The sequence below is a fragment of the Pelodiscus sinensis genome, chromosome 4 (genome assembly GCF_049634645.1).
Source record: "Pelodiscus sinensis isolate JC-2024 chromosome 4, ASM4963464v1, whole genome shotgun sequence".
In the NCBI taxonomy this organism is placed as follows: domain Eukaryota; kingdom Metazoa; phylum Chordata; order Testudines; family Trionychidae; genus Pelodiscus; species Pelodiscus sinensis.
This window is the reverse complement of record NC_134714.1, coordinates 9,932,633-9,960,269: the sequence shown is the minus strand read 5'-3', so window position 1 is coordinate 9,960,269 and position 27,637 is coordinate 9,932,633. Positions and strand designations below refer to the sequence as shown.

The following is a 27,637-nucleotide window of genomic DNA, read 5'->3' as shown; positions in this document are numbered from 1 at the left end:
TATGAAGGGGGAGCCCTTAAGCCCACAATGGCGGCAGTTACAGATAAAATATACAAAGTTACATTCGCTCATACATGTCCACATTTCTACGGCCAGTTCATAGTTCTGCCCACAAAACCTCTTCTCTCCACAGGCCCAGGAGATCCAGTATCTCCTGTCAACTCCAGACTAGAGTGTTTGGAGGGAGTAATCAGCATAGTCAGCTGGGTAGCTGGACACAATTGCAAGCTCCTAGATATGTCCATTAAGCTAGATGATCAGGAAAAGGCATTAAAAAAAATGGTGTGGGGTTTTAAAATGTATGGAGGAATTCTGGGCTCTATAAGCCCCTGGGGAGTGGAGTTCACAACTGGGACCACAACTATCCATATCAGGCTTTGTGGGAAGATGCTGAAGGATTTGTAAGGGTCAAAGATAATACAATGTATACACTCACACTGCGTCAACCTCAGTATATCAACCCCGGCTCAATGCCGCTTAAGAAGATGGTGTTAAAAGGACGTATATATATTAGTGGCAGACAAATTTAGGTATAAGCACAAACTCAACTAAGCTGACAAGGCAGCTTACATCAATTTTATAGTATATCCCAGGCCTAAGTACAAACACTGAAACAACAACAAAAACATCTGGTAGCTTAAATATCAGTTAGTGATAGAAATGTAGCCGTGTTAGTCTGGGGTAGCTGAAGCAAAATGCAGGATTTTGCTTTAAATATAGATGGCACTGCTAGTTCACCTATAATTTTACAAAAACAAAAGACAGGACTATGCAGCACTTTAAAGACTTACAAGATGGTTTATTAGGTGATGAGCTTTCAAGGGCCAGACCCACTTCCTCTGATCAAATTGTGGAAGAAAATTGGCATGACCATATATACCAAAGGGATACAATAAAAAAAGTGAACACATATAAAATTAACAAATCAGATTTTAGAACCGGGGGGCGGAGACGGGGGGTTGGGGGGGGTTAGTGTCTATGAGATAATGATATTAGGGTTGATAATTGGGGAAGCTATCTTTGTAATGGGTAAGGTAAAAATAGGGGACCGGACTGATTCAGAAGTTCTGAATTCTATTCCAACCCTGCCACTGACCTACTCTGTGACAGATTCAGTTCACCCCGTGATGGTTCTTTCCCCTCTCACCTTTGTCTATTTAAATTGTCAATTCTTTGGTGGCAAAACTCTCTCTTACTATATATTTGTTCAGTGCCTGATTGAGGTCCAAATCTGGTTGATGTCTGTAGGCACTGCTTTAAGACTCCTTTTTAAAGTATCAATTGCTGAATTTGGTTTATTGTACAACTGCACTCATGTAAAGTTCCAATTTCTGTTTTTATGAGTATGTTACAGTTAAGTCTTTATATTTTACACACACAGCTACATTTCTTCCAAGCAGCCTTTTCCTAAAGACATACAACATGAAACAAGTCAGATCTCTCTCAATATTGCAAGAATGTCCAACAACAATCTGTTTTCTCATCATCTATATTACAAAGAAAGGCTACTGCAGAAAAACAATCTATGAATAATTGAATCCAAGTGTAAATTATACTAACATTTTGAAGCCAAGGGCTGAAGACCAAGAAAATCCATTTGTGATGCTGGCATTAGATTCATGTTTAGCTTACTCTATTAATAAAGCCAATCATTCAGAAACATAATAAGTTAATAGTGTAGTAGTTAGTAATACACCATTCAATTTGACCAAATTTCAAGCAAATAAATTTGCTGTTTGAGTATTTAAAAGCCTTAAGAAAAAAACGCATAAAAATGTTCTATAACTATAAAAGGTCTATAAAATCAGAATTAATGTGGAAAAAGTAAACAAAGAAGAGTTAAGTATCAGAGGGGTAGCCGTGTTAGTCTGAATCTGCAAAAGCGACGAGGAGTCCTGTGGCACCTTATGCTCCTACACTTCAGTTAGTCTATAAGGTGCCACAGGACTCCTCGTCGCTTAAAGAAGAGTTAATCTTCATAACACACAAGAACTAGGAGTCACTAAGTGAAATAGTATATTTAAAAACAAACAAAAGGAAGTATTTTTTTCAAACAATATACTGTACAATCAACCTTTGGAACTCTTTGCCAGAGGATGTTGTGGAAGCCAAGACTATAACAGCATGCAAAAAAGGAGTAGATAAATTAATGGAAGATAGGTCACAGAATCATAGGGCTGGAAGAAACCTCAGGAGGTCATCATGTCCAGCCCCCTGCCCAAAGCAGGACTAATCCCAACTAGACCATCCCAGCCAGGGCTTTGTCAAGCCGAGATTTAAAAACTCTAGGGATAGAGATTCCACCACCTCCCTACAGAACCCATTCCAGTACTTTACCACCCTCCTAGTGAAATAGTTTTTCCTAATATCCAACCTCGATCTCCCCCACTGTAACTTGAGACCACTGCTCCTTGTTCTGCTATCCGTCACTGCTGAGAACAGCCTCTCTTCATCCTCTTTGGAACCCCCCTTCAGGAAGTTGAAGGCTGCTATCAAATCCTCTCACTCTTCTATTCTGCAGACTCAATAAGCCCAAATCCCTCAGCCTCTCTCATAGGTCATGTGTTCCAGCTCCCGAAATCATTTTGGTTGCCCTCCGCTGGACCCTCTTCAATGCATCCACATCACTTCTATTGTGGGGGGGCCCAGAACTGGACGCAATACTCCAGATGTGGTCTCACCAACGTCGAATAAAGGGGAATAATCACTTCTCTAGATCTGCTGGAAATGCTCCTCCTAGGCTGTGTCCAGACTCGAGGGCTTTTTTGAAAAAAGTAGCCTCTCTCGAAAAAACTTCACCTGCGTCTAGACTACAGCCGCGTTCTTTTGAAATTAAATCGAAAGAACGCGGCTTTTCTTTCGACGGCAGAAAACCTCATTTCATGAGGAAGAACACCTTTTTTCGAAAGTGCTCTTTCGAAAAAAGGCATTCTTGAATGCAAACAGGGCTTTTTAGAAAGAGAGCATCCAGACTGCCTGGATGCTCTCTTTCGAAAAGCGGCTTGCTTTTTCGAAAGTACTGCTTGCAGTCTAGACGCTCTTTTTCGAAAGAGGGTTTTTCAAAAGTATCTTTCGAAAAAGCCTCTTTCGAAAGAGGCTTGCAGTCTAGACGTAGCCCTAATGCACCTCAATATGCCATTAGCTTTCCTGGCTACAAGGACACACTGTTGACTCTCATCCAGCTTCTCATCCACTGTAATCCCCAGGTCCTCTTCTGCCAAACTGCTATTTAGCCAATCGGTCCCCAGCCTGTAACACTGCTTGGGATTCTTCCGTCCCAAGTGCAGGACTCTGCACTTGTCCTTGTTGAACCTCATCATATTTCTTTTGGTCCAATCCTCTAATCTGTCCAGGTCACTCTGAACCCTATCCCTGCCGTCCAACATATCTACCTCTCCCTGGTTTCTGTTTGCCAGAAGCTGGAAGTGCCAGACAGGGGATGGAACGTGACAATTACCTGATCTGTTCTTTCCTTCTGAAGCAGCTAGTGTTGGCCATTGTTGGAAGACTGGATATGAGCTAGAGGACCTTTGGTATGATCCAGTATGGCTCATGTCTTATATTGTTCTTATTGTGCAAAAATAAGGTACCATTGTTTCACCTCACCTAGAGGCTTACAGCACCATATTATACCTATGCATACATAAAACAAGCTTTCAAATTATATATATTATGTAGGGTAGGCACACAAAATTCAAAAAATGACTTTTTTGGAGAACTGCCACATGCTAATGTGACTTAAGAGCCCTTCAATGCTAAGTGGTAGAAGTCCACAATACAGTACCTCTTAACAGGTCTGACATTCACAACCGCCTCCACATTGCTGTCACTGTATCTATCTGTAAAGCGTGTGATGTAAAGCATCAAACGAAAGCCTGTGACACTAGTCATTATCATGTATAGTGGCTACAAACTAGCCACGCTCAATCAGCCAAAGAGCCACATGCGGCTAGTGTGTTGGACACCATGAATATAAAGACTTATTTCCAGAACACATACATATGTGATGATAAAGTCATATCTATTCACCAACTTGAGTGTGGCAATATCAGGGCAGCTCATTTGCATTTGAGGTAACCACTAGTTATCAAGAGGATGAGGAGACAGCATATTGTCAGGATACTATAGGACATACGAGGAGGTCAACCTGACTTGAGACAAAGACAATAAATCTTGGGAAATATAAGGAGACACAAAAGAGCATCTTGTTACCCATACTAAGGGACGAAAGAGATCTGTGCTTTTTGCATTCCATTAACAGTAACTCCCCAGCCATATAGGGCTGGTGACACTAAGAAGTGGCAGCAGGCAAGAAAACTACTGTACACAACATTTTTCATTTTAATCACTAGAAAGTATGAATATAGTTATATATGTAACCACATTTTCTGTTTCTATTATCTCTGCCTGGCATCGCTTTATTCTCAGTTCTTTACTAATAAAATTCTTCTTGTTTTATTATAAATTATCTCAGTGCTGCTACATTAAAGTGATGTGTGCAGTCTCCACTGAGGCAACAGGTTCAGTGTGTATTCCAACTCATTAGAGACAGCAGACTTGGTATTTCTGTGGGCATCCAGTGACACAGGCTGCATGCTGCAAGGAGATGGTGTGGAGAGTGCTCGGGAACCAAGGGTTACCCTGAAAGGGAGGTTTGGGAATGACCGAGTTCCGAGAAATTTCCTGGTCTAGCTAACACAATTTAGCAGCAGGAAATTCTCTCACTGGAGCAAAGGGGTATCAAGAAAGTGTCACAGCCTATAGTGAGGGGGTGTCAGAAATAAGACCTGGAGATTAATGGTCTAGTCCAAGTAAAACTCAGACATGCTTTTAGTGCAGGACAACTTTAAAAGCTGATCCTCCCATAACCTCATTCTGCAGGAATAAGTAAACCATATTTCCCTATGCTGAATACAGGACACCTGGTAAAATTAATCGTATCCAAGCAAGTTCAATGGCAATCAGAAAAATGGAGTACAAACATTCAAACAAACACCAAGTTGACTGAGCCCATTAAAAAGAAATACTGCATAGTTTGACCCTTTTTATTCATCTTTAAGACCCTAGGGTTCACATACGAAAGGGACACACACACACACACACACACACACACACACACACCCCGACCGACCGTCTCAAACCTCCTAATCCACCGCTCTCCATGGCTTGGTTCCCCGGGATGGACTTGCCTCTCCTGATGCGTGGCACTGTGTCTTTAAGGCAACATGTGAGGCAACCACACAGGGTAACATATCCCCTCTCCCCCGACTTCTGCCAGGATTCACACTAGAACTGCCAGCAGCAGACTTTGGGCACTTAGGGACCAATTCTCACCTGACACCCTGCACAGCCGCCTCTGATAGAGAGGCAGTAATGCGGATTGGCAGGAGGCTCCCCAGGAGCGGGGCCGGAGTGCACTGGCTGCCGGCCTCAGCCCCGGAGAGTGTAGAATAGTCAACTAAACAATAAGAATTCCTGGGGTTAATCAACTATTCAATTAACCAATATTTAACATCCTTACAAGGAGTGACCTGGGCCTTGTCTTTGCAGAGCTCATCTCCTTCCCCTGCTCCCCACTCACCTATGGCTAGAAGCAGCGTGTTCCTTCCTATCTGCAGTGTGGAAAGGCAGCTAAATTCTCCAGGCAGCTGCTTCCCACTGACATAACCCTGCTGTCTCCTGTCCTCTGGCTACAGCAGGCAGGAAGGAATTAAGTGCTAAAGATGCACGGTGCACCGGGGACCAGAGAACCTGACTGCAGGGGCTTCAGCAAACCCAGCCAGAGAGGTAGCTCAGCAAGGGAAGATACCTAAGGGACAGAGTAGCCCCAGGCTCCCTGGGAGTAGAGCAGGGAGGGCAGGTGAAGAGGGTGTATACAGAGTAGGGCATGAACAGGTTAGAAATCACTTCCTCCTATCCACTCTAGGGTTTAGCTGAGGGGCAGAGAGGCTGCCCTGTGACAGTGCTATGTGGAGCTCTAGCTTCGGTATTGTTGCCCAGGCTGGTGTTCTTAAAATGGAGTTTGTAATTTAAAATGGAGTCTGCTGATCCCTTTTCACCTCAGCAGTGTCTCTTCCCACCAAAACCATCCTGAGGAAGGCTTTGCACTCCACCCTTTGGCCTCTGCACACGGCACCAGACCTGTGCACCCCGCATTAATACCATGCGTGCGCATCCGTTATGCACCCAACCCTCTATTCCTATGCACACCGCCCACTCACTCTGCACCCCTCTCGCTAACCCATTTTCCCGCCTTCACCTCTTTATAAACCCCTCTCTGAGGACAGCTCAGGTTGCTTGGTTCTCCTTCGTCCGTCTACGTGCAGTGGCGTCTACCCTGAGCAGCCCATTCATCCATTCCTGCGTGACCTGACTGGGACTATCCAGATCCAGTGGGGTTACCTCGAGGTGCGAGGGAAGCTTCCTCCTTTTATTCAACACTTTGGGATTTTGGATTATTATCATGGGTCCTGCTTATAAGGGACATTCAGACAAGGACTGGTGTCTACTAACTTCAAGCGTCAGTTCACATGAAGGGCGAGGATCCAGACTGCTCTGGAACCTGGACCATCATACCATCGAGGGATCTCCCTGTCGTCCTCCCTCGAGGCTTTCAAATAGCTAAGAGGTAGAAGGTCACAGGTGTCCATCGCCGCCTTCTGTGTTTTAATTGTAAAGTATAATCCTTTTGTACCTGGGATCTTTCCTATCTCCTTTCTCTTCTGGGTTAGGGCAGGACGTTTACTGTTTTTCCTGTTCATTAATACGTGTTCGCATTCAAAATATATGGTTTGGCCCTAAAATTCCGTGTCAGACCTAATTTGTTCACCGGTGATAGATACGGATACCAGGTCGAATCTGGCTTCTGTGGGGAAGGCGCATTAGGCTTTGATTAATTGCCCACAGCAATTGTTTACCTCTGCCTTCTGGGTAACAGTATCTTCTGGTCCAGGATGGAGGGTCTTGAGCTTTCCCAGGCCAGACGCAGTGGCAGAATGAAAGGCTGCCCCAGTCCAACCGGAATACATCTGCTACTGCATCTGTGCTCTAAGACAGGGATGCTCAAGGGAGGACATTTTGAAATGCTGCTTAAGGCAGAAGCCTAGAGAAGACCAGCACTTTTTGAAAGGTAGTCAGTCCACTTCTGACTGCTTCAGAAAATAGTCATGTTCATCTTGGGGTCTGCAACAAATTCCCTTGCCATCAACCTTACTTGCCAGATTTAGTCTATTAATCAGGTGTTAGTTCAAAGAGAGCTATCGCTTCCCCACCAAACGACTCCTGCTTCTGGAGACAGAACATTGTCATGAGATCTGTCAAAACCCTACACGGTGCAGCTATTTCTGTGGAGGCAAAAAGGTGCATGTGTTACATCTGAACACCATGTTTTCTCTCAGAGCACTTTTTGTCAGGGGTAGAGGTTCTGTATACTTTTGCTTTTAGCAGGAGGTGCACAATTTGTTACTTTCTAATGTTACATATATTCGTGTGCACCTGGATACAAAAGTGGAAAATCACTGATCTAAAATGATAGACACGTTCATGCTGATCTGATACAATACTTGATATTAATTTCTGCCACTCTATATGCATTTATTAGGACTGTTAATTATCACTAGGTTTAACTAGTTAACCTTGGAGCAGCCCTCTGCTTGCACCCAGCTGGGCCCACTGGGCCATGGGATGGAGCTTGCTCTGGCCTGGCCAGACCTGGCTCTCCACACTGCAGGCAAGGACTGCTTGGGCTACCGTGCTGCACCGTGAGTGGGAAGCTGCTTCAGCCCAGTTGGACCACTGGTTAACCAGTTAACCTTATTGGGGATGCTTATGGGTAGGTGGTTATCCCTTTACATCCCTAGCATTTATACTTGTACTAAACTACTATAGAGTCTATGGGCATTTTACACCAAATTCCACAACAGCTTCTCAAATTAAAAGCCATGCAGTAACAGAAAACCAGAGAGCCTAATGTTATTGGTTGTTAAGCACATTTTGATTCAGAATAGGAAAAGTGAACTCAGGAAGGGGAAATCCTTATTTAAAATGATGGAATCCTCAGATGACATCAATGCCAGTTACAGCAGCCACCATTATGCAAGCTTAGATTTTACAAAGCTTATGAAAAATTCCACATCAAAGGTTAATGTCTAGGGTGCAGAGCCATAAAATGAGAGGAAAATTTTAATGAGACTGATAACAGGCAAAATAGCAGGAAACCCATAGATATAAATGGAAGATCTTCAAAAAGAGATAAACTAGGGAATGTAGCATAAATTAACAATGCGTTCTGATTCTCCCTCCTTATTTTAATATAATAAATTTAAAAGGGTAGGCTTCTCTAAATTTGCAAAGAAATGTGAATTAAGAGTTACAGTGAACAGGAACAAAGGTAATCGGCTATAAAATGTTTTCTATCAAAGGAAATGGACTACTAGGTGGCAACAGGAACATTTTTGTTTCCATCAGCAACATTTTCTTTGGTATATTTTGGCTCAGGTCAGACTAGCTAGCTGCTACAACTGCATTAATTTAAACTACAGAGAACTCTGTAGTCAAGCTCTACAATGGCAACTTTTGATCCATGTATTTAGTTACAAATCCTCTCTCAAAGTACAAACCAACAAGTGTTTTTAGATTTCAGTTTGCCCCAAACCCAAGAGATTTACCACATAACTACAAAGAGATATGTTAACAAAAAAGTTAAGTAATCTGAAGACATTCATTTCTATCGCTTCACATGCAAATCAAGCAAGCACTTGCTGAGACACAGTATGCATCTGGAAGGATGATCTTATGATTAGGGCCCTACTAAATTCACAGCAATGCAAAATGCATCATGGACTGTAAAATCCGGCCTTGTGTGTGCTTCTACCCTATACTATACAGATTTCATGGGGGAAGACCAGCATGAAACGAAAAGGGAGATGCGGGGTGTCGGGGGGGGGGGGGGGGGGAGGAGGTGTCACATGGTTATTTTAGGTACTGTCACCCTTACTACTGTGCTGCTTTCAGACCTGGACAACAGTGAATGGTGATTGTAACGTTAGCTGGGTGCCCTGCTCTGAAGGAAGCACTTCGCCAGCAGCACTGCAGAAGTAAAGGTAACCATCCCATCCCAAAGTCATTCTTTCTTCTGTACGGCCCCACTGCTTTCAGTGTTGGGCACCCAGAGAGTGGCAACAAGGAATGTTAACACAGTGATGCTTACCGGGTAACCAGTACCCGAGGAGCAGCCCACTGCCCATGTCCCACCATGGGCGGAGGGTTGCTCCAGCACCACCAGACTGCTGCACAGACCTGCCAGCTCCCAGACCAAGCAGGGTCAGAAGTCACTGGGCTGCAGCAGACCCTGTCCCACCATTCATTTAATCAGTTAACCCATTAAACTTAACTTTTAACCAGTTAACTAATTAAATGGGATTTTACATCCCTAGTGGCAACTGCTCACTAAGGATACGTCTAGACTACATGCCTCTGGCGACAGAGGCATGTAGATTAGGCTACCCGGCATAGGAAAATGAAGCGGTGATTTAAATAATCGCCGCTTCATTTAAATTTAAATGGCTGCCGTGCTGAGCTGATCAGCTGTTTGTTGGCTCAGTGCCGTAGTCTGGACGCTCCGCGGTCGACATCAAAGGCATTGTCAACCTCCCAGGTAAACCTCATCCCAGGAGGGATACCTGGGAGGTTGACAAATGCCTTTGATGTCGACCACGGAGCATCCAGACTACCACGCTGAGCCAACAAACAGCTGATCAGCTCAGCACGGCAGCCATTTAAATTTAAATGAAGCGGCGATTATTTAAATCGCTGCTTCATTTTCCTATGCCGGGTAGCCTAATCTACATGCCTCTGTCGCCAGAGGCATGTAGTCTAGACGTACCCTATGGTCCCAGCTCTGCAGGCAGCTGTGCAGAAATAACGGTGGTAATATTATACCATACAATCCTTACTTTTGAGTTGCTACTGGTGATCAGCTCTGCTTTCAGAACTGGACTCCCACTCAGAAGCCATTACCCTCCAGCTATCCAGCTCTGAAGGCAGCACCTCCACCAACAGCAGCATACAAGTAGGGTTAGCAGTGCTACAACCCCTCCCCCAATAATCTTGAGACCCTCGCACAACTCCTCTTAGGGTCAGGACCCCTACAATTACAACACCGTGAAATACCAGATTTACATTTCTAAAATTGTTAAATTTACCGTTTTTTAAAATCCTGTGACCGTGCAATTGACCAAAATGGTTCCTGAATTTGGTAGGGCCCTCCTTATAGTTAGAACACTCAAGTATAGCTTGGGACATCTGGATTCCACTGTCAGCTCTGCCACAGCCTACCTGGGGCCTGATCTACACTACAAGCTTAGGTCAACGTAAGCCATGTTAAGTCAACCTAATAATGTGTGGGGCTCCACCAGCCTAGAGTGGTTGGTCAAGATGACTTCTATACTTCAGCTCTGAGGGTGTCCACCGGTCAACATGAGATAGTGTAGACACTGCAATGTGTAATTTGAATGAACTGGCCTCTAGATGGTGTCCCATAGTGCTCCACTGTGACTGTTCTGGAGAGCTCTTTCAACTCCATTGCACATCGCTCAGGTACACAGGAAACAACTTCTCCCGTTACAGTCCTGGAAACTTATGCGACTGATCATGGAGGCTCAAGGCCTCAAATGTACTTCAGCATGAAGTACACAGGAGGTGATGGTGGTCCTTTCTGTGTGAGAAGACTCTGTGGAAGTAGAGCTCTGACCCAGCAGAAAAAATACTGACGTCTATGCCAAGATCACACAGAGCATAGGGAAGAAGGGCTACATGGACATACAGGAGCTATGGCAAGATTACCAGAAGACAAAGCAGGTGAACAACCATCCTGTTTCTGCCCCACAGACATTCCACTTTTATGAAAATGTGCAAAAGATTAATTAATGCTCACTGGTGAGAATGACAAGATAGAGCTCAAAACATGGAGAATTACACTGTCCAAGGACAGGGGCATGGACAGGAAGAACAGGAGAGCATGCATGGAACAAGTGTGCGCCACACAAGAAAGGATGCGTAGGATTATGAAGGAGCAGACATGTTGAGAAATCTGGCTGAGGTTCAAGAAAGGCAATTGGATGCTAGAGTTCCACTGAAACCTATGCTGACCTGCTACCACTGCAGCCTATGCAGAACCTCAAGTTCTACATCCTCCTCTTCCAAATCTCCTATGTGGTAGCAGGGAGTAGAGACGTTCAGTATCTCTTGCACCAGGGGAGGGTATAAGGATCAGAAGGATCTTTGACCATTATGGCAATACATCACTAAGCAAGCTTTCCTTGTTTCTCCCCATCTCCAAAGTATTATCACCCATTTTGTGCACATTATCTTATTTTCTTTATTATGTGTGTTTGTGCGCATAATAAAACTCGATTGACGAGAAAAGGCCCTTTATTGGTTCAAAATACTGTGGTTGGTGGGGGTGGAATTTACAGGGGGAAAATGCAATGGAGGGGGCAGTTTAATAAGGAACGACTCGATAAACATGGATGGTGCCCCCCTCGACCCCAGTACTCCATGGAGTTGCGAGGAGTAAGGGAAGTTGACAGGAGAGTTTTCCTGTGGACCTCCCGCAGGGGGGCTGCCACAGAAACTCAGTTTAAGCTATGTTGGCTGCAGCTATGCTATTCTGGTAGCTAGAATTGCTTATCTTAAATCAAATTTCTCCTGCTGATAACACCACAGCACAGAATTGTTAGATTTTTTAAAAAGCTTGCTGTCTCATTTATAACTACCAAAGGAACTTTACAGTTGGTTATTATGACAAAGCTCCCGAGAGCAAAATAGAGAATACTTGCAAGTGTTTGTAAAATGCTGAATGTTTACAGATCTAGCCTTCTGAGACCAAAATTCTTCATTTAGAACAATACAGGGGAAATTGCCCATGTGTGAGGTTGGGTCTGCTTTGGGCCTTCTCGCTTCCCATATGGACCACCAAGATACTTCCTTATTACTCTGACCTCTAGGGCTGGAAGATCTCTAGGCACACAAAGGAGAAAGAGCTTCAAAATGTCTTTTTAAACAAAACCAAACAATTCGATAGCCTGAGGAACAGAGCAGGGAGGTGCAGAATTTCCACAGCACTGAGTACATACCTTGGACTCAAACAAGCAGACTGTAGCAGAGACTTTATAATACGAGGGACACATTCACCATGAAATTAATGGTGGGAGGGGACATGAGCCTCATGGGCTGCATCCAGCTTGTGGGGAAGGGAAGCGGCTCCACGTGCTGCTGCCCCTTCCTCCCCCTGGCCGGGGGAATGGCAGCACAGGAAGCCGCTCACCTGGAGGCTCTTCCCACTACTCCCATTGGCCAGAATCACAGCCAGTGGGAGCAGCGGGTGGGAGTGCCCATCTTCAAAAAAGGGAAGGAGGACGATCCAGGGAACTATAGGCCGGTCATCTTACCTTGGTTACTGGAAAAATCATGGAAGGGATCCTTAAGGAATCCATTTTGAGGCACTTGGAAGAAAGGAAAGTGATTAGGAATAGTCAGCATGGATTCACAAAGGGCAAGTCGTGCCTCACCAATCCGATTAGCTTCTATGACGAGGTAACTGACTCTCTGGATATGGGAAAGGCAGTGGATGATATATACCTTGACTTTAGCAAGGCTTTTGATACGGTCTCACACAATATTCTTGCCAGCAAGTTAAGGGAATGTGGATTGGATAAATGGACGGTAAGATGGATAGAAAGCTGGCTAGAAGGCCGGGCCCAGCGGGTAGTGATCAACGGCTCAATGTCAGGATGGCAGTCGGTTTCTAGCAGAGTGCCCCAAGGTTCAGTTCTAGTACCGGTTTTGTTCAATATCTTTATTAATGACCTGGATGAGGGGATGGATTGCACCCTCAGCAAGTTTGCGGATGACACTAAGCTAGGGGGAGAGGTAAATACGGTTGAGGGCAGAGATAGGGTCCAGAGTGACAGACAAATTGGAGGACTGGGCCACAAGAAATCTGATGAGGTTCAACAAGGACAAGTGCAGAGTCCTGCACTTGGGATGGAAGAATCCCAAGCACTGTTATAGGCTGGGGACCAACCACTTAAGTAGTAGTTCTGCAGAAAAGGACTTGGGGGTTACAGTGGATGAGAAGCTGGATACAAGTCAACAGTGTGCCCTTGTAGCCAAGAAGGCTAATGGCATATTAGGATGCATTAAGAGGAGCATTGCCAGCAGATCCAGAGATGTCATTATTCCCCTTTATTCGGCTCTGGTGAGGCCACATCTGGAGTACTGCGTCCAGTTCTGGCCTCCCACTACAAAAAGGATGTGGATGCATTGGAGAGGGTCCAGCAGAGGGCAACCAAAATGATTAGGGGGCTGGAACATATGACTTATGAGGAGAGGCCGAGGGAATTGGGTCTGTTTAGTCTGCAGAAGCAAAGAGTGAGGGGGGATTTGATAGCAGCCTTCAACTTCCTGCAGGGAGCTTCCAAAGAGGATGGAGAAAGGCTGTTCCCAGTGGTGACGGATGGCAGAACAAGGAGCACTAGTCTCAAGCTGTGGAGGAAGAGGTCCAGGTTGGATATTAGGAAAAACTATTTCACTTGGAGAGTGGTGAAGCACTGGAATGCGTTACCTAGGGAAGTAGTGGAGTCTCCATCCCTAGAGGTGTTTAAGTCTCGGCTTGACAAAGCCCTGGCTGGGTTGATTTAATTGGGATTGGTCCTGCCTTGGGCAGGGGGTTGGACTTGATGGCCTTCTAAGGTCTCTTCCAGCTCTATAGTTCTACGATTCTATAGGAAGAGCCTAAAAATTCAGCTGTAGTAGATAAACATTCATTTATAACAATCCATCTTTTACAGATTCAGCTACATAAAGCGACAAGCAAACAGATGACCAGCACTAATAATAGGTATAATGATAAATGTAAGAGATCGCAACCTGGCTCCCTATTTGAAAGATCAATTGTTGCAAAACCTTTACATCCAATTCCCAATGAGTATGCATGTGACTGTGGGGAATGCCAACCATGAACTCCTGCCTAATTAAAGCCTGCCTGGGTAACTTCAGAAGACAGCTCTAGCCAAACAGCCTGGATCTAAATAAATATTTGGAATAGCAATCTTTTTAAAAGCACATCAGCTTTGCTTTTCTACCACTATAAACAATATTTTCCATTTTGTTCTCACATGTGTAGAGGAAAGTGGCTGCTAACAATATCTCTTCTTGATCTACACAGATACAGAGGTTCACACTGAGTAAGTCAACATGGGGAATCCTATATTTCTGCAGTTTTGCTAGTTACTGAACTGAAAAAGTCTCACAAAAGCAATTATATTTATGCATTTGCACTTTGTGCTTTTCTAGTAACAGCACAAAACTTGATTAGGACTGCAGCAACTTAGTCAGTAACGGTACATGCTGCTGTTGTGATGGCAAGAGGCAGTGAGGCTGACTCTGCAGGTAATTAACAAGGAAACAAAGATCCTTTGCAGTCTGTAGGAGAAGTAGAATGTTGCCTTGCCTACCTACCACAAATAAATAAAAATGAAACAGATGCCCAGAAAAACAGATTACGTACCTTCAAGGAGTAGGGATGATAGTATACTTGAAGAGTCGTGTAACCACAAGAAAACTTAGCGCTTGCACGACTATTCGATAGTCCCTGAGGGTGGGGCTGACAGCCAGTTCACTCCCAGCTCCTCCCCAGAGGAGCCCCCTGACACTCCATGCTCTCTGTATTAGAGGCAGCAGCGCAGGGTGGCAGGCAGGCACCAGTGGACAAGGAGAACCAGTTTAAAAACCAGCTCTCCATGCATACTGGCCACCTGCCTCCCCATTCTGCTGGCTCTGATCCAGAGGCAACAGCATGGGGTGGCAGCAGCCCCTGTCTGCCAGGGGGCTGAGCTCCCCACAAACAGAGGCTGCTTTGTGGGGAGTTTGGACCCCCCTCAGACAGGGGCTGCTGCAATGAAGCAGCCTCTGTCTGCGGCTGGCCCAGGCTCGCTGCAGACAAGGCTGCTTGGTCAGATGTAGTAGCACTCCCCAGCACCAGCTCCTGCTTGCTCCCGCCCCTGCTGCCATTGTAGGAGGCAGCAAGGAGAGCGCAGGCAGGTCTGTGGGAGCCAATACACGCGTGGGGCTGGCTTGAAAGCCAGCTCCCCTCATTCTCCAGCTTGTCCCCCTCACCCTCTGCAGTGCTGCCTCTCTATCAGAGGCAGCAGCGCAGGAGAGAGGAGAGCAGGCAGATCTGGTGCCCCTGTGGAGTTGGCTTGACAAAGCCCTGGCCGGGTTGATTTAGTTGGGATTGGTCCTGCCTAGAGTAGGGGGCTGGACTTGATGACCTTCTGAGGTCTCTTCCAGATCTATGGTTCTATGATTCTAGAGGAGGAGAGAAATCCAGCTAGCACAGCCAAACTAGGGCTTACAAGACACCATGAGTCGGTCTACATGGAGATCATCTGATGTTAAAAGAGCCCATGCACTTGGAACCATTAGACCTGTTGCCTTTAGCTCTGGCATTAGTGAAATGAACATAGTGATCAAAAATGATTTTTTCAGCAAAAAGAGGTTTAAGTTACCAGCAGAAAAGAGGAAGAATAAATTGTGTATTTCCCTCAAATGGAAGGAGAACAGCAGTTCAAATATCCATATTGGTTGGTAAACAAAGCAGGAATACAAATTCATATCCAGGAAATGAAGAGGAGGAAGAAGGCTGGCTCATTAGCATTCTGTGCAGTGAAAATTTCCATTAGCAGCTCACAAATGAAAAATGCAAAGAGCTATGTGAAAGGCTAGAGCAGACCAAAAATTTTAGTGTCAACTTATAAGTTATCAGGAACAAAAAAAGATTTCTCTGCTTATTATTTACTCTTAAATTTTTGGAACTACTCACAATGGGACACACAGAAGCTATTGCTAGCATACCTGATTTAGTCTCAGGTTCTTAGATGCCAAAAAAGCCCATCATCAAAAGGATTTAAAAAAAACAACTTTGGGTCCTTTTCATATCAGAAGGATCACCAGCTGCAATCCATTGCATCACTGGTCTCTGGCACACACCCATAGGCCTTGCCTTACACAGTGATATAAATACACAAAAGCTCTTTTATAAGGGTTTAAAGAAAGTGCAAAGGAATAGTCCAACTCAATGTATCTAATTCAATCTATGTACTCAGAACAGTAAAAGGTTTTAACCTCTCACCTCATACTTGCCTTTTATTATCTTTGTAAAAAACAGTAACTGGTATATCGTATGCCTTTTGTAGTGCATGTAAAACGTAATATGAATGAGAGCTATTCTATTAGCTGACTAGATGCCTCAGGCATACAGAATAGGGAGCTTGGCAGGTGGTTAACTACTGTGATACCCAGATGTTACTGTATTTGAAGTCTGGGCTTTAATATTATGATGAAAACTTTGTGTGATGCTAGAGACTAGGGATGTAATAGTGCAGTCAATTAACCAATTAACTGATAAGCAAAAGCTTATAGGTTAATGCTATAGACAACAAGCATTTCCCGACTCCCACCCCACCAGTAAACTTTTTAGCAGGCTGGCCAGCACATTGGCTCAGTCCTGGCTTGCGAGGGGTTCCAGGACCTACCCAGACTGCAGCTCTGCATTTAAAGTGTATTAGGAGCCGAGCAGGCAGGCAACCCAGCTCAGTTCCAGTTCGCACCAGGTCCAGGAGCTCAGACCACCCCCTATATCAGAGGCAGCAGCACAGGGTGACAGGCACCCCCTATATCAGAGGCAGCAGCACAGGGTGACAAACCAACTCCCCTCGCGGACCCGTTCCCACCTGGCACCCTGCACTGCTGCCTCTGATATAGGGCAGGGGATTCCTTGGGAGTAAGACCAGAGTGCAATATCTGCCGGCCTCACCCCCCCAGGACTACAGAATAGTTGACTAACTGATAGGAATTCATGAGGTTAATTGACTATTCAATTAACTGATACTGAACATCCCTACTAGAGACACACACAGACATGTTTTTGCTGACCATTTAAGTAGTGTGGACCAGAATTTACCAGTGTGTACAAACAGACACAATGGTCGTAGACTTTTGATGAGTTACTTCACTAGCCAGTCTGAACTCAAAACAATTTTGCTAAAGAAGAAAACAGTTTAAATGTTTACACACAATAAAATACTTGTTAACTTAAAATCACTCTCTCATACACACACACACACACACACACACACACACACACACAAATAAATAAAACAAAACATTTTCCTGCAGGATGACAGAATGATGTCATCACATCTGTATCCACAGGAACCAAGCCCGCACTCCCCTGGGCCTAGGCCTCCCCGGTGGCCAGATGGAAGAGAGAGCCAAGGCTGCCTACTCTCAGAGAGAGGGGGGGTTGGCAAGCTTAGCAAGAAGGGGGAACAATCCCCTAGTATCCTATTATGATGGCCCCCTGTGCAATACTCCTCTTAAATTCTGTGCTATATAGCCACTAAAAAAGAAAAATTAATTAATCCAAATACAGCAGGATGATATGTGATGGTGTATGCTTGGATAGTTAGTATGTCAAACATACTGTACAAGCCACTTACTAATTTCTGAAACATTTAACTATTATGGAAGCAAGTAAATTGCTATAAATACATATTAACACATGAATCTGTTAAAACAAAAGCTAAACAAAATAAATACAAATAAATATAAATATATCTTGCAGATATACAAATTCTAAAATTTGCAGCTCTCAAATTTAGAAAACCCTGCTATCCGACATCAATAGCAGGAAGACATCAGGTTCCAAAAATTTCATTATTAATGCACTCAATAGAGATTTCCATACAGGTACTATGTTTTCACATCCGCCTGTTACACTGAGGATGTAACTGGACTGCAAGCTACTTGAAGCCTAGCATGAAGGTGAAATCTTAACTACTGCAGATGGCATTAGGACAGAACTTGTTCCCATAAAGCCAACACAAATACGTTCTTCAGTATGTGTCAAGGGACTTCCTGAGGAAACAGGTTGCACTGACGTGAACAGTCTAAACAAAAAGGTACTAAAGATTTTATAATACAATAATCTGAAATATTTCTGAAGTGATCTTTGGTAAAGCTGAACTGTTGAGTTCAGAGCAGGAATGTAAAAGGTTAACTGATTAATCACCCAGTAATCAGTTATCTGGTGGCTGGCCAGGCTGGAGCAGCCCTGCAGCATGGTGGGCCCAGCCAAGCAGTCCTCCCACCCCACCTCATTGTAGAGGGGGCCACGCTGGCCCAGCTGGGTCCTCCATGCCACGCCACAGGTGGGGGGCTGCTACAGCCTGGCCAGGACCCTCACCCACAGCATCCCGGTTAATAGGTTAAACTTAACCAGTAAAATGGGATTTTACATCTCTAGCCCAGGGATAGTTCCATTATAAAAGTTTTATTAAGACTGCAGCTTTAACATCATTCTACCTTTGTGCCAGCAGTTATAAGAATCTGAAAACAAAGGAGCACACTTTGTGGGGATTGTATCTTGGAACTCCTCTGACCAAAGGACTACAAATTTTCAAAACTTTCCAAAGGGCCAGCTATTCAAAGCACTGTGCACTTAGGACAAAAATGAAACTCACTCCTTGGGTGATGATCAGGTTCAACAATGGTATGTTGCAGTGATCTGCCCAGTCGCTAATGTCAAGCATGACCCTATACACTCTTTGCTTGCAATACAGAACCAATCATGTCGCACATGCCCAAGTCACATTCACTCTGATGTGGCACTACAGTTTCAGAAGCTTATAGAACCAGAGAGAACCCCTAGTAATTTTAAACAGGATTTTCCCAGTGTGTCAGGATATGTCTACACAGCAACATTATTTTGAAATAATGTTGAAATACTGTCAAGCTGGAGGACTTCTCCGACTCCTGTAACCTTCATTTCACGAGGAATAAAGGAAGTTGAAGGAAGAGTGCTCTATTTCAAAATAAGCTATGCAATTGACATAGCTCAATTTGTGTAGCTTATTTTGAGTTAAGCCCTGCTGTGTAGACATATCCTCAGTGAGTGCCAAACAAAAGCCAAGATCAAACCCATTTTGATTATCACTTTTTAAAGGTGATAGTAGTACTAGTGCAACAGTGAGAGCCATAGGTGCATGCAAAAACGTTGCAAGAATGGGAAAGTTTACTGACAGGACTTTTAATTCTAAATTCTCATAAGAACACTGTCCCTAAATTTGCACCATTAGCATTACTACAAGCCATGAGAATCCACATAAGTTGGCTTGTGAATTTTAAAGCATATTGAGAAGACAATCTGGATCTTAAATAAAATAAAATAAAAGAGCTCATCTCAGTTTCATGAGACAGTAAGAGTTGTCCCTATTGGATCCTCTGATGCACTGTCAATTTCTACACACCCTCTTCTCTCTAGTCTCATGAAGACCAATCAGCAAATAGAGCAGGAAGAGGAATGAGTCTTCGAACAAGGACACCCTTTGTTTTTTTCCACCACTTGTGTTGCTGGCTGGGTGACAGCAGTGATCACATGCAGCTGGAACTGCTGCATCCATCGTAAGGGAGATTTTGCTTCCTGGCTGAACAGAAGGCCACCCTGAAGGTTGAGAGCCATCAGACTAGATGACTGCAGCTATTTCTTAAATTCAGCCCAATCTCAAGTGTTGAAAATTTTTGCAACTTTTATGGCAAATCTTCCAAGATTTGGTATTTTTCTTAAATCCCCAGCTCCTAGTGTCCATGAATACGTGATGGAAGAATATGGGCGAGATCTGCATAAATATTCATAAAATTAAATGAGGACTCCTGTAGCACCTTAAAGACAAATTGTATGTCCAATTACATTTGTTAATCTTTAAAATGCCACAGGACTCCTTGTTTTAGCAAAAACAGACTAACATGGCTACCACTCTAACACACAAAATTAGACTGGAAATCCATCAACTACAGAAAGTACTTTCCGGTCATCTGAAGAAGTGGGCTGTGTCCACAAAAGCTCATGATACCATCTAAATGTTTTGTTAGTCTTTAAAGTGCTACCAGACTTCTTCTTGTTTTTTAAGTTTATCCTGTACAAACTAACTCAGCTACCCCTCTGAAGCTCACAAAATTAATGTACATCTCTATTTGATTACTATCATGTTGTCTGCAACAGGGCTGCAAAGAGTTAACTCAGTCTTAATGGCCTGTAGATATATAAGCGCTTTCTTTAGTTGACAGCATAGGTTCTGTTGGTTCATTTGTCCAACACCTCGAAGGTTAGGACATAGCCTTCAGGCATAACACCTTAAACAGAGAATTTAGATAAATGTTACAGAAACAGCCAAAAAAGATCTGCAGAAAAGCAGATGGAACCCAGGTTCCCAGAAGTGGAAGAGTGCATGCGATAAGCTGGGAAACTACCACCCCCCCCCCCCAAACTTAAAGCATGCTTTGTTATTTTAACCTTTGACACCAATTTCAATGTTCCAATAGATAAAGAATATTAGGTTTTCAAGAAACTATTTGGTGTCACTGGATTCTCCTACTAATAGCAACTCTCTAAAAAAAATCACTGACAAGAACCAAATATAGTTAGGCCTGCTTACATGCTGAATATATTTTAAATAATTGGATAGCTCATCTTCAACATGTTCAACCACATGCTAGAAATCTTTTCCACGTTGATTGTTTTTCTTAAGGCAAGTCCACTTCAGCCCTGTAAGGCTGTTTACTTGTCCCCAATTAAGCTCTCCCTCCACATATGTCTATTAATCATCTCTTCAGGTGTGTTTGTGCACAATGGCTGATGTCCTGTTCTCTGGAATTAGGTCTACCAATGTTCTTTTCACAGTTCCTCATCACACACTGCTTCCTGTTCTGCCTCTCCATTGTTTAAGTCAGGCTATGTAACTTGGAAGTCTCCTCTGATGCCTCATTATTCTGATGTCAAGAATTTTATTGAATCCCTTAAACAGAGTAACTGCATTTTGCAGTATGATCCCCTTACAACTAGCAAAACAAACAAACAAACAAAAACACACCACTATATTTGAACTTGTCATTTTCCTCTTTTGGCACAAAGTTTATTTTGTATAGCCACACAACAGCCCACTGATTAGCAAGAACTCTGATCGGTCTTCAGCTCTCCGTTTAATTCTGTTGTGTTTTAAAGATAGAATTCCAAGTGTGAACAAGAAGCCTATTTCTGGACACCAATACATCAACCCCGTTTATTTCAGGCTAGAGTCTTTTTGTATATGCTCTTATATACTGCTTTACCTTTGATCTTATTTTTTCATTTTTTTAACTTTATCCTGTAGCCTCAATTTGTTTAAGAAAGATGGAGGAACTTCCATATTTTCTTCCGACGTGCTTAAACCAAAATTACACCTTCAAAACCTATCACATGATTGTCATAGCTGACCTCTGAACAAATAAGAAGCAGCATCTGAATGTCTATAATATTTACATGATTTGAATTAAATCCAAGTTCTAAATTAATGGAGCACAGCTTTGTCCTTGATTCTAGTCTAAACATCAAAATTTGCCACTTTAAATAAAATGTATATAATTTCTATTTTACTTCAATAAATGAAAACTAGTCACAGTTCAGTGTAGATGTACCTTGCCAGTGTTTTCGGATTTCTTAACCACATTTGGACTAGTGCAAAAAAAGAGGCTTATTAAAAAGCAAATGTTACTGACATTATAAAAGTTATATCCCCCCTAACTAATATAAAATCTTTCCACCAAGTAGAGTTCATTCTGTTTTACCAGGAGGTTCATGCTACCCATGCCTCCCTCCAATAATATAGGACAGACTTAAGGAAAAAGTCCCAACTCAATGGATGCACATGCATACATATGCAGAGCAATGAATACACCATGTATATTAGAGAACTAGAGAGGATTACAGTTTTCACATCAAAAAATGGCAAATCTCTTTCTGAAGAGGTGTCAAACTGTTTTTTATACTTTAATGCAGGCATGTCCAAAGTCCGGCCCGCGGGCCAATTGCGGCCCGTGTTCCGGTTTAATATGGCCCCCCAGGTAATTTGGCAATATCTATCTTTTATGGCCCCCAACGAATCCATATGTATTGAGATGAATACATTGTAAAATCTCAGTTAATGTCAGTTGGTCTAAATCAGTTATAAATATATTTGGACACAACATGTATACTTGGTGTTATGTTCCTGTTCATGTTTTTTGAACTTAAAAGTTGACAGACAACCTTTATTACCAATAATATGTAATGTACTTTACAATGTTCCTGACATATATTTCAGCTTCCTGGATTTTTTTTTCATCTGGCCTTCAGATATGAAAGGCAGAGTGATTTAACACCTGTTTAGATTTGTCATCCATGTGACGAAATGAAAAGTATGCCGTTTGCAATAAACTTTGCATAAAATAGTTAATTTGCATTTAATTTTAATGGTTCAAAGCATGTCAGGCAAAATGGTCGGCCCTCACGCATGTTCACTTCATCAAATCTGGCCCTCTTTGAAAAAAGTTTGGACACCCCTGCTTTAATGTTAATTATATTATAGGTTACAAAGACAAGGAAAATATTTGTTGTATACATCATAGATAGTTACAGTCTCACTCTTTCTTCGTGCTGCATATAGCAAAAATAAAGATTTATCACAGATGATAAAGTACAATATTTGTATAGAAGCAACAGAATCAGATAAGAATTGATCTGTTGTGTAAACAACTACTTAACTCAAAATTAGGGTTGAGGTTTCAATTATCATTTAAGAGTACCACTGGACAGAGATGGTAGGCTAGTTTCAAGTCTAAACAACAACATAACTGAAAAGATGGCAGCAAAAGAGAAGAGGGGAAAGCAAACACGCCACCCAAAAAAGAAAGTTTTATCTTCAGCCAAGATTATCAGGAAGCAGAATTCTCCAACTGCCACATACCTTAGATGCTTGGGGTGTTGATATCACATGAACAGTGCTGGGTTTGACTCCATTAGCCTTTGGTCTCTTGTAAAGAGCAAACCTGCTTTTCCTACGTCCTCTGTCTCCATTAGGGAGGGAACCATTGTACCTAAAACAAACAAGAAGATATGTTTATTCCAGACTCTCTGTCATGAAGAAGGGAAGAGAAGCAGAGTTGTAAATGAAGCTATCAGATCATGTGCCATAAAGATTACAAAGGAGGAGGCAGCACACCCTGGAGAGCAAGAAAGTTTACTTACTAGCTCAATAAGTACAGCTTTCATGTTCTGATTTAAAAAACTGTTCAAACACTTCAGAACTTAACATTTTCATTTAACAGATTCTGTTACATCCTAAGAAAGCCTGAGAGTTGAATGCAGCAACTTTGAGAAGGCTAGTTTTACAAGCTATGGAAACATTTTTGCACCTCTATATTGGAAACACTAGTCTGGCCTTATGACTGTACCCATATTTCTGTACTTTGAGTGCAATTCTAACTTTTCTACACATTGTAAAGTATTAAAAGTTTTAGAAATTTGTTTTTCCTCTTCTCCAAAAATCACTCAGGGAAGGGAAAAAGGTTTTCAGAAGTTCTTAAGTCCTTACAGGTACATCCTATTGAAAGGATAGAATTTAGGTTCCTAAATCACATAGGAACTTCTTAAAACCCAAAGATCTAATGAGGTTTGATTTCTTTTGGAAATTTAAAAATCTCACATGCTCTTCAGTGAAATGAAACCCTTAAACAAAGTCATTAATGAGGCTTCCTTAGGAATATGGTATGTATTGATATTCCCTAAATCCTTCCTCTCTCTCCAAAGAGACCAGTCCCAAAATACTTGTTACTCAGAGGAAGGTTATCCAACCTCAGTGAGAATATAGCATCCTCCAAGGAACAGATTCTTAGGAGTGCACAAGCCTTGAGATTCCTAACCTTCCCACATCTTTTGGTGAGGAATATTCTTATTGCAACCCTTGTGCACAGTGCAATGTATTTGTGAGCTCCCTGATCAGAATAGGATCAGCTTTATATATGTCCCCTAGCTTTCTCCTTAATGCAATTAACAGAGATGCCTTTCCATAAATCAGTTCCTGTCTATCCTGTGCATTAACTGATAAAGGGGGCCTGTAGAAAAATACAGTAAGATCACACAATTATGTGTCATAATACATATGTACAAGGTAGCCAAATGAAAGACTGCATTGGCAAACTTAATTCCTAACCTGAGTGCTTACTTCTGCAGTCTGAATAGTCCTTTCACATTTATTTAGATTCATAAGAGGTCATCTACACAAGACAATAATACTTGTGAAAAAATAGGTAGGTCTTAGCTTGCCTCCAGACAACACTCTATTCAAGCTTTCAAACAGAAAATAGCTATATTTGTAGATGTAACAATTCCTTAAGAGATCACACAAAGAATAATTAGCTTCATTTTATGTTCTCTTGCATTTTTAATTAAAGTTTTACTATGTAAACAACTGAATATTTAATTCCAGATCCTACTAGGGCTACTTGATAACTGAGAAAGCTATGGAACACTGCAGTTTCCATGTAAAAACTGTCTCAGTATTTTAAGTATACTAAAGGGTTATGCTGGAAAAGACTGTTTTGTCTGAGCTTCCTATTTTGCCTGATTTTTCTGCATTAGTTAAATAACTTCTACCTCTGAATGATTGAGAGGTTTTAATAGATATTTTTAGCTAGCATTTTCCATTCATGAAGCTGCAGGGACTTCTTCTGGTCTCTCTCATTTGGATTCTCCCAGGTATAGCTAGCATGCTCTTATGAATATCCAAATCATGTCTTCTTTTTTAATATACAAAAATTAAATTAGTGGCAAGATATAGAGATGTAAGGAAAGCAAATTCACGGTCATAAGACAACACTTTATAACTATTGCTTCCTAATGGCAGTTTACAAGGTACATGCAGTAGAGTCTTACAAATACACAAAGATTCACAAAAATCCATTATTTAATCTTTGGCATTATAGTGAAGCCCATGGGCTGGAAAGAAAAGTTGCTATTTAACACCCAAGGGTGGAGAGTTTCACCAGGAATAGATACGATATTATGATGCTCTAAATTTTAGTGCAGCCGCTTTCATTTGCCTCCAGCACTGGCAATCTAGAATATCAAACACAGTTACTAAGTGTACATGAATGTTATTAGGAATATAAAAGTAAGCCATTTAAACAGTTAACTGATAAGCCTGGGACTTATGCTGTGGGTGCATGTAACCGCTAAAATTTTTCAGCGATTACACAGTTACCCAATTACCTGCTTTTTAACATCCCTAAAATTTATATCAGTGCTTAATGTCAGAGAATCTTCCTCACACCATGTAAATAACAGTTTATATATACAGTGTGAGGGTGTGCATATTATATAAAATATCTTTAGGCACATTAACACTTACATGCACAAGATGCAAATAAACATATAATTAACCTCCATGAAAAGCCAACCTACAAAGTCTAAAGCTTCTCAACTCCACCAAAAGCCTGCAGCAGAAGTGATATACAGCAAACCTAGCCTTTGGAACTAAGGCCTTGTCTACACTGGAGTATTGTGTAGGCAAAAACTGCCTTTCAGTGACAAAAATCTCATAACATCCATATTATATGGTGACAAATATCATGAAATGCTGTTCACCAGCTATTTGAATGTTCCTCCAACTTTTAAGAGCTGGACCTGGTGGAATACCATTCAAAACTTTAGGGTAAACTACAGAGGGCTGCAACAAAAGCCACTAGCATATTGTTTTTACTGGGGAGAAGGGGTTGGTTTGTTTTTAAAAGGTTAATTCTCCTAGCACTTCAAACATGTGCCCTACAAGTCTAAACAGAGCACACGGCTCCCTTTCACCCTAAAGAGAAAGTTTATCCCATGATGTTGGACATGCTCTTTGCAATGTACAACATTAGTCACTAATGAAAGAATCCATTTAAGAGATATTACAGCAGAAATACTATAGTTAAAAGTAAAATTACAGTTTAAATCTATTTTTAATATTTTTAAAAGAAAATTTGACACCTAAAATTGCCAAGTTCCCAAGATGCGCAGAGTAGCCCCTGAACTTAAAATAAAATCCCATTAGGATTTCTGAGACACAGAATCTTTCACAGCAACTTGTAGGATACTTGAGAACAGAGAATGAAATCTTTGTTCCACTTTTCCAAGTAGTTATGATGCTACAGGGAAGCAAAGCAGGCATTTTCCAATCATTCAGAAGTTTAAGATGTACTCTGAACCATTCAAGGGCAACCAACTGTCATATGTGGGAAACAGGAGTCCACTACATATACACACTGTAACATCCTTCTTAGAGAAGAGACAGACCTGTGTTACCTTGATTGAATTCTTTGGGGGCAGATTCAATCTTTGTTTGTTTGTACTGCACTTGTACAACAGGGTCCTGGACCATGACTGGGATTCCAAGGTGGTAAATTAATTCAAAGTAACAATTTAGTTAACACAAAGGAAATTAATTCATTGGCATCTCCCATCTACCTAATAAACCACTAGCAACCAAAAAACAAAACTCTAAAAAGCCTAACTTTAAAAAAGGCCAGAAACCCCATGAATCCACAAGGTGGTCTAGAATAGATAGTATGGTAATGAGCAACAGTATAAAATGAAGATTAGACACAGGATGCACATCTATATAGCAGTGTTATTTTGAAATAACTGATATTTTCAAAATAACATAGTCCATGTCTAGACTACAAGCAGTTATTTCAATATAATGTCAAAATAATGTCGAGCTGAAGGATTTCTTACTCTGACTCCTGTAATCCTCATTTTATGAGGAGTAAGGGAAGTTGGAGGAAGAGTGCTCTCTTGGACTTCCTGCTGTTTAGATTGCCAAAATAAGCTATTTTGACTTAAGGTACGCAAATGACGTAACTCAAGTTGCATAGCTTATTTTGGCTTAAGCCCTGCTGTGTAGACATGCCCAGGCAGACCTGCAGTTCATTTCATGGTGGATACTCAGCAGTATATGAATAAGAAACTTTATAAATTGGACAGGGTTCAGAGAAGAATTCCTATTTTATACATGGGAATAGCTAGAGACAGAGATCAAGTCAATTGTCCACGGTCACACAGGACTAAGACATTGCCCATTTCATTGCTTTAGCATAAAAGAAACACCCAGTTACAGAAGACATGGTAATTTTTACACTGTAAAATAAGAGTCAATCTTGATATTGCTCCTTCCCCCCCCCCCCTCTATTTTCCCCCATCTTAAGCACAAAAGCAAACCTAGGAATAAGATAAGCATGGAATAAAAATTACACCTTTCTATATTATACGTTGTTTTGCCTAAACTAAAAGTTAATTATTGATCCTTTAAGCAAAGAGCCTTTACAAAATGTTAAAACCCCGGTACTTTAAATCCTGAAAAGTCTGCTCTTCATCTACTACTGCGCAAGCTGTTGAGGCTAAACCTTACTGTGCAGCCAGCCTTAGTAACTGGAGATTATGTAGTGTTAGCACAAAGAAGTCACCTTGCTTGAAAATTTACAACTCTTTCTAGAAAAGTGATTTCAAACACTTTATGAATCTGTCTTCCCTAATCTTTTCCTTCCTCCTCCTGTAGTTAAATCACCTTGGAGATTTAAAGCCACCTTTTTACATCTGTGCTTGAAAGGGAATCCTCTGAACTGTCATTCATGTTAAAATTCGACACTCTCCGAGAAGGAATGAACAAACACTCAAACTATCTTACCC

The 27,637-nt window shown here is 42.0% G+C and overlaps 1 protein-coding gene across 2 annotated transcripts in view; it reads right to left on the bottom strand.

Annotated features, from left to right (window-relative positions):
• The window catches only part of PELI2 (pellino E3 ubiquitin protein ligase family member 2), a 228,053-nt gene that overhangs the window by 69,167 nt on the left and 131,249 nt on the right, over window positions 1-27,637 (bottom strand). For both annotated transcript variants that reach the window (XM_075926280.1, XM_075926281.1), the window contains one exon: window positions 22,881-23,010. In XM_075926280.1, coding sequence (XP_075782395.1) covers window positions 22,881-23,010 — 130 coding nt within the window. The remainder of the gene's footprint in view (window positions 1-22,880; window positions 23,011-27,637) is intronic.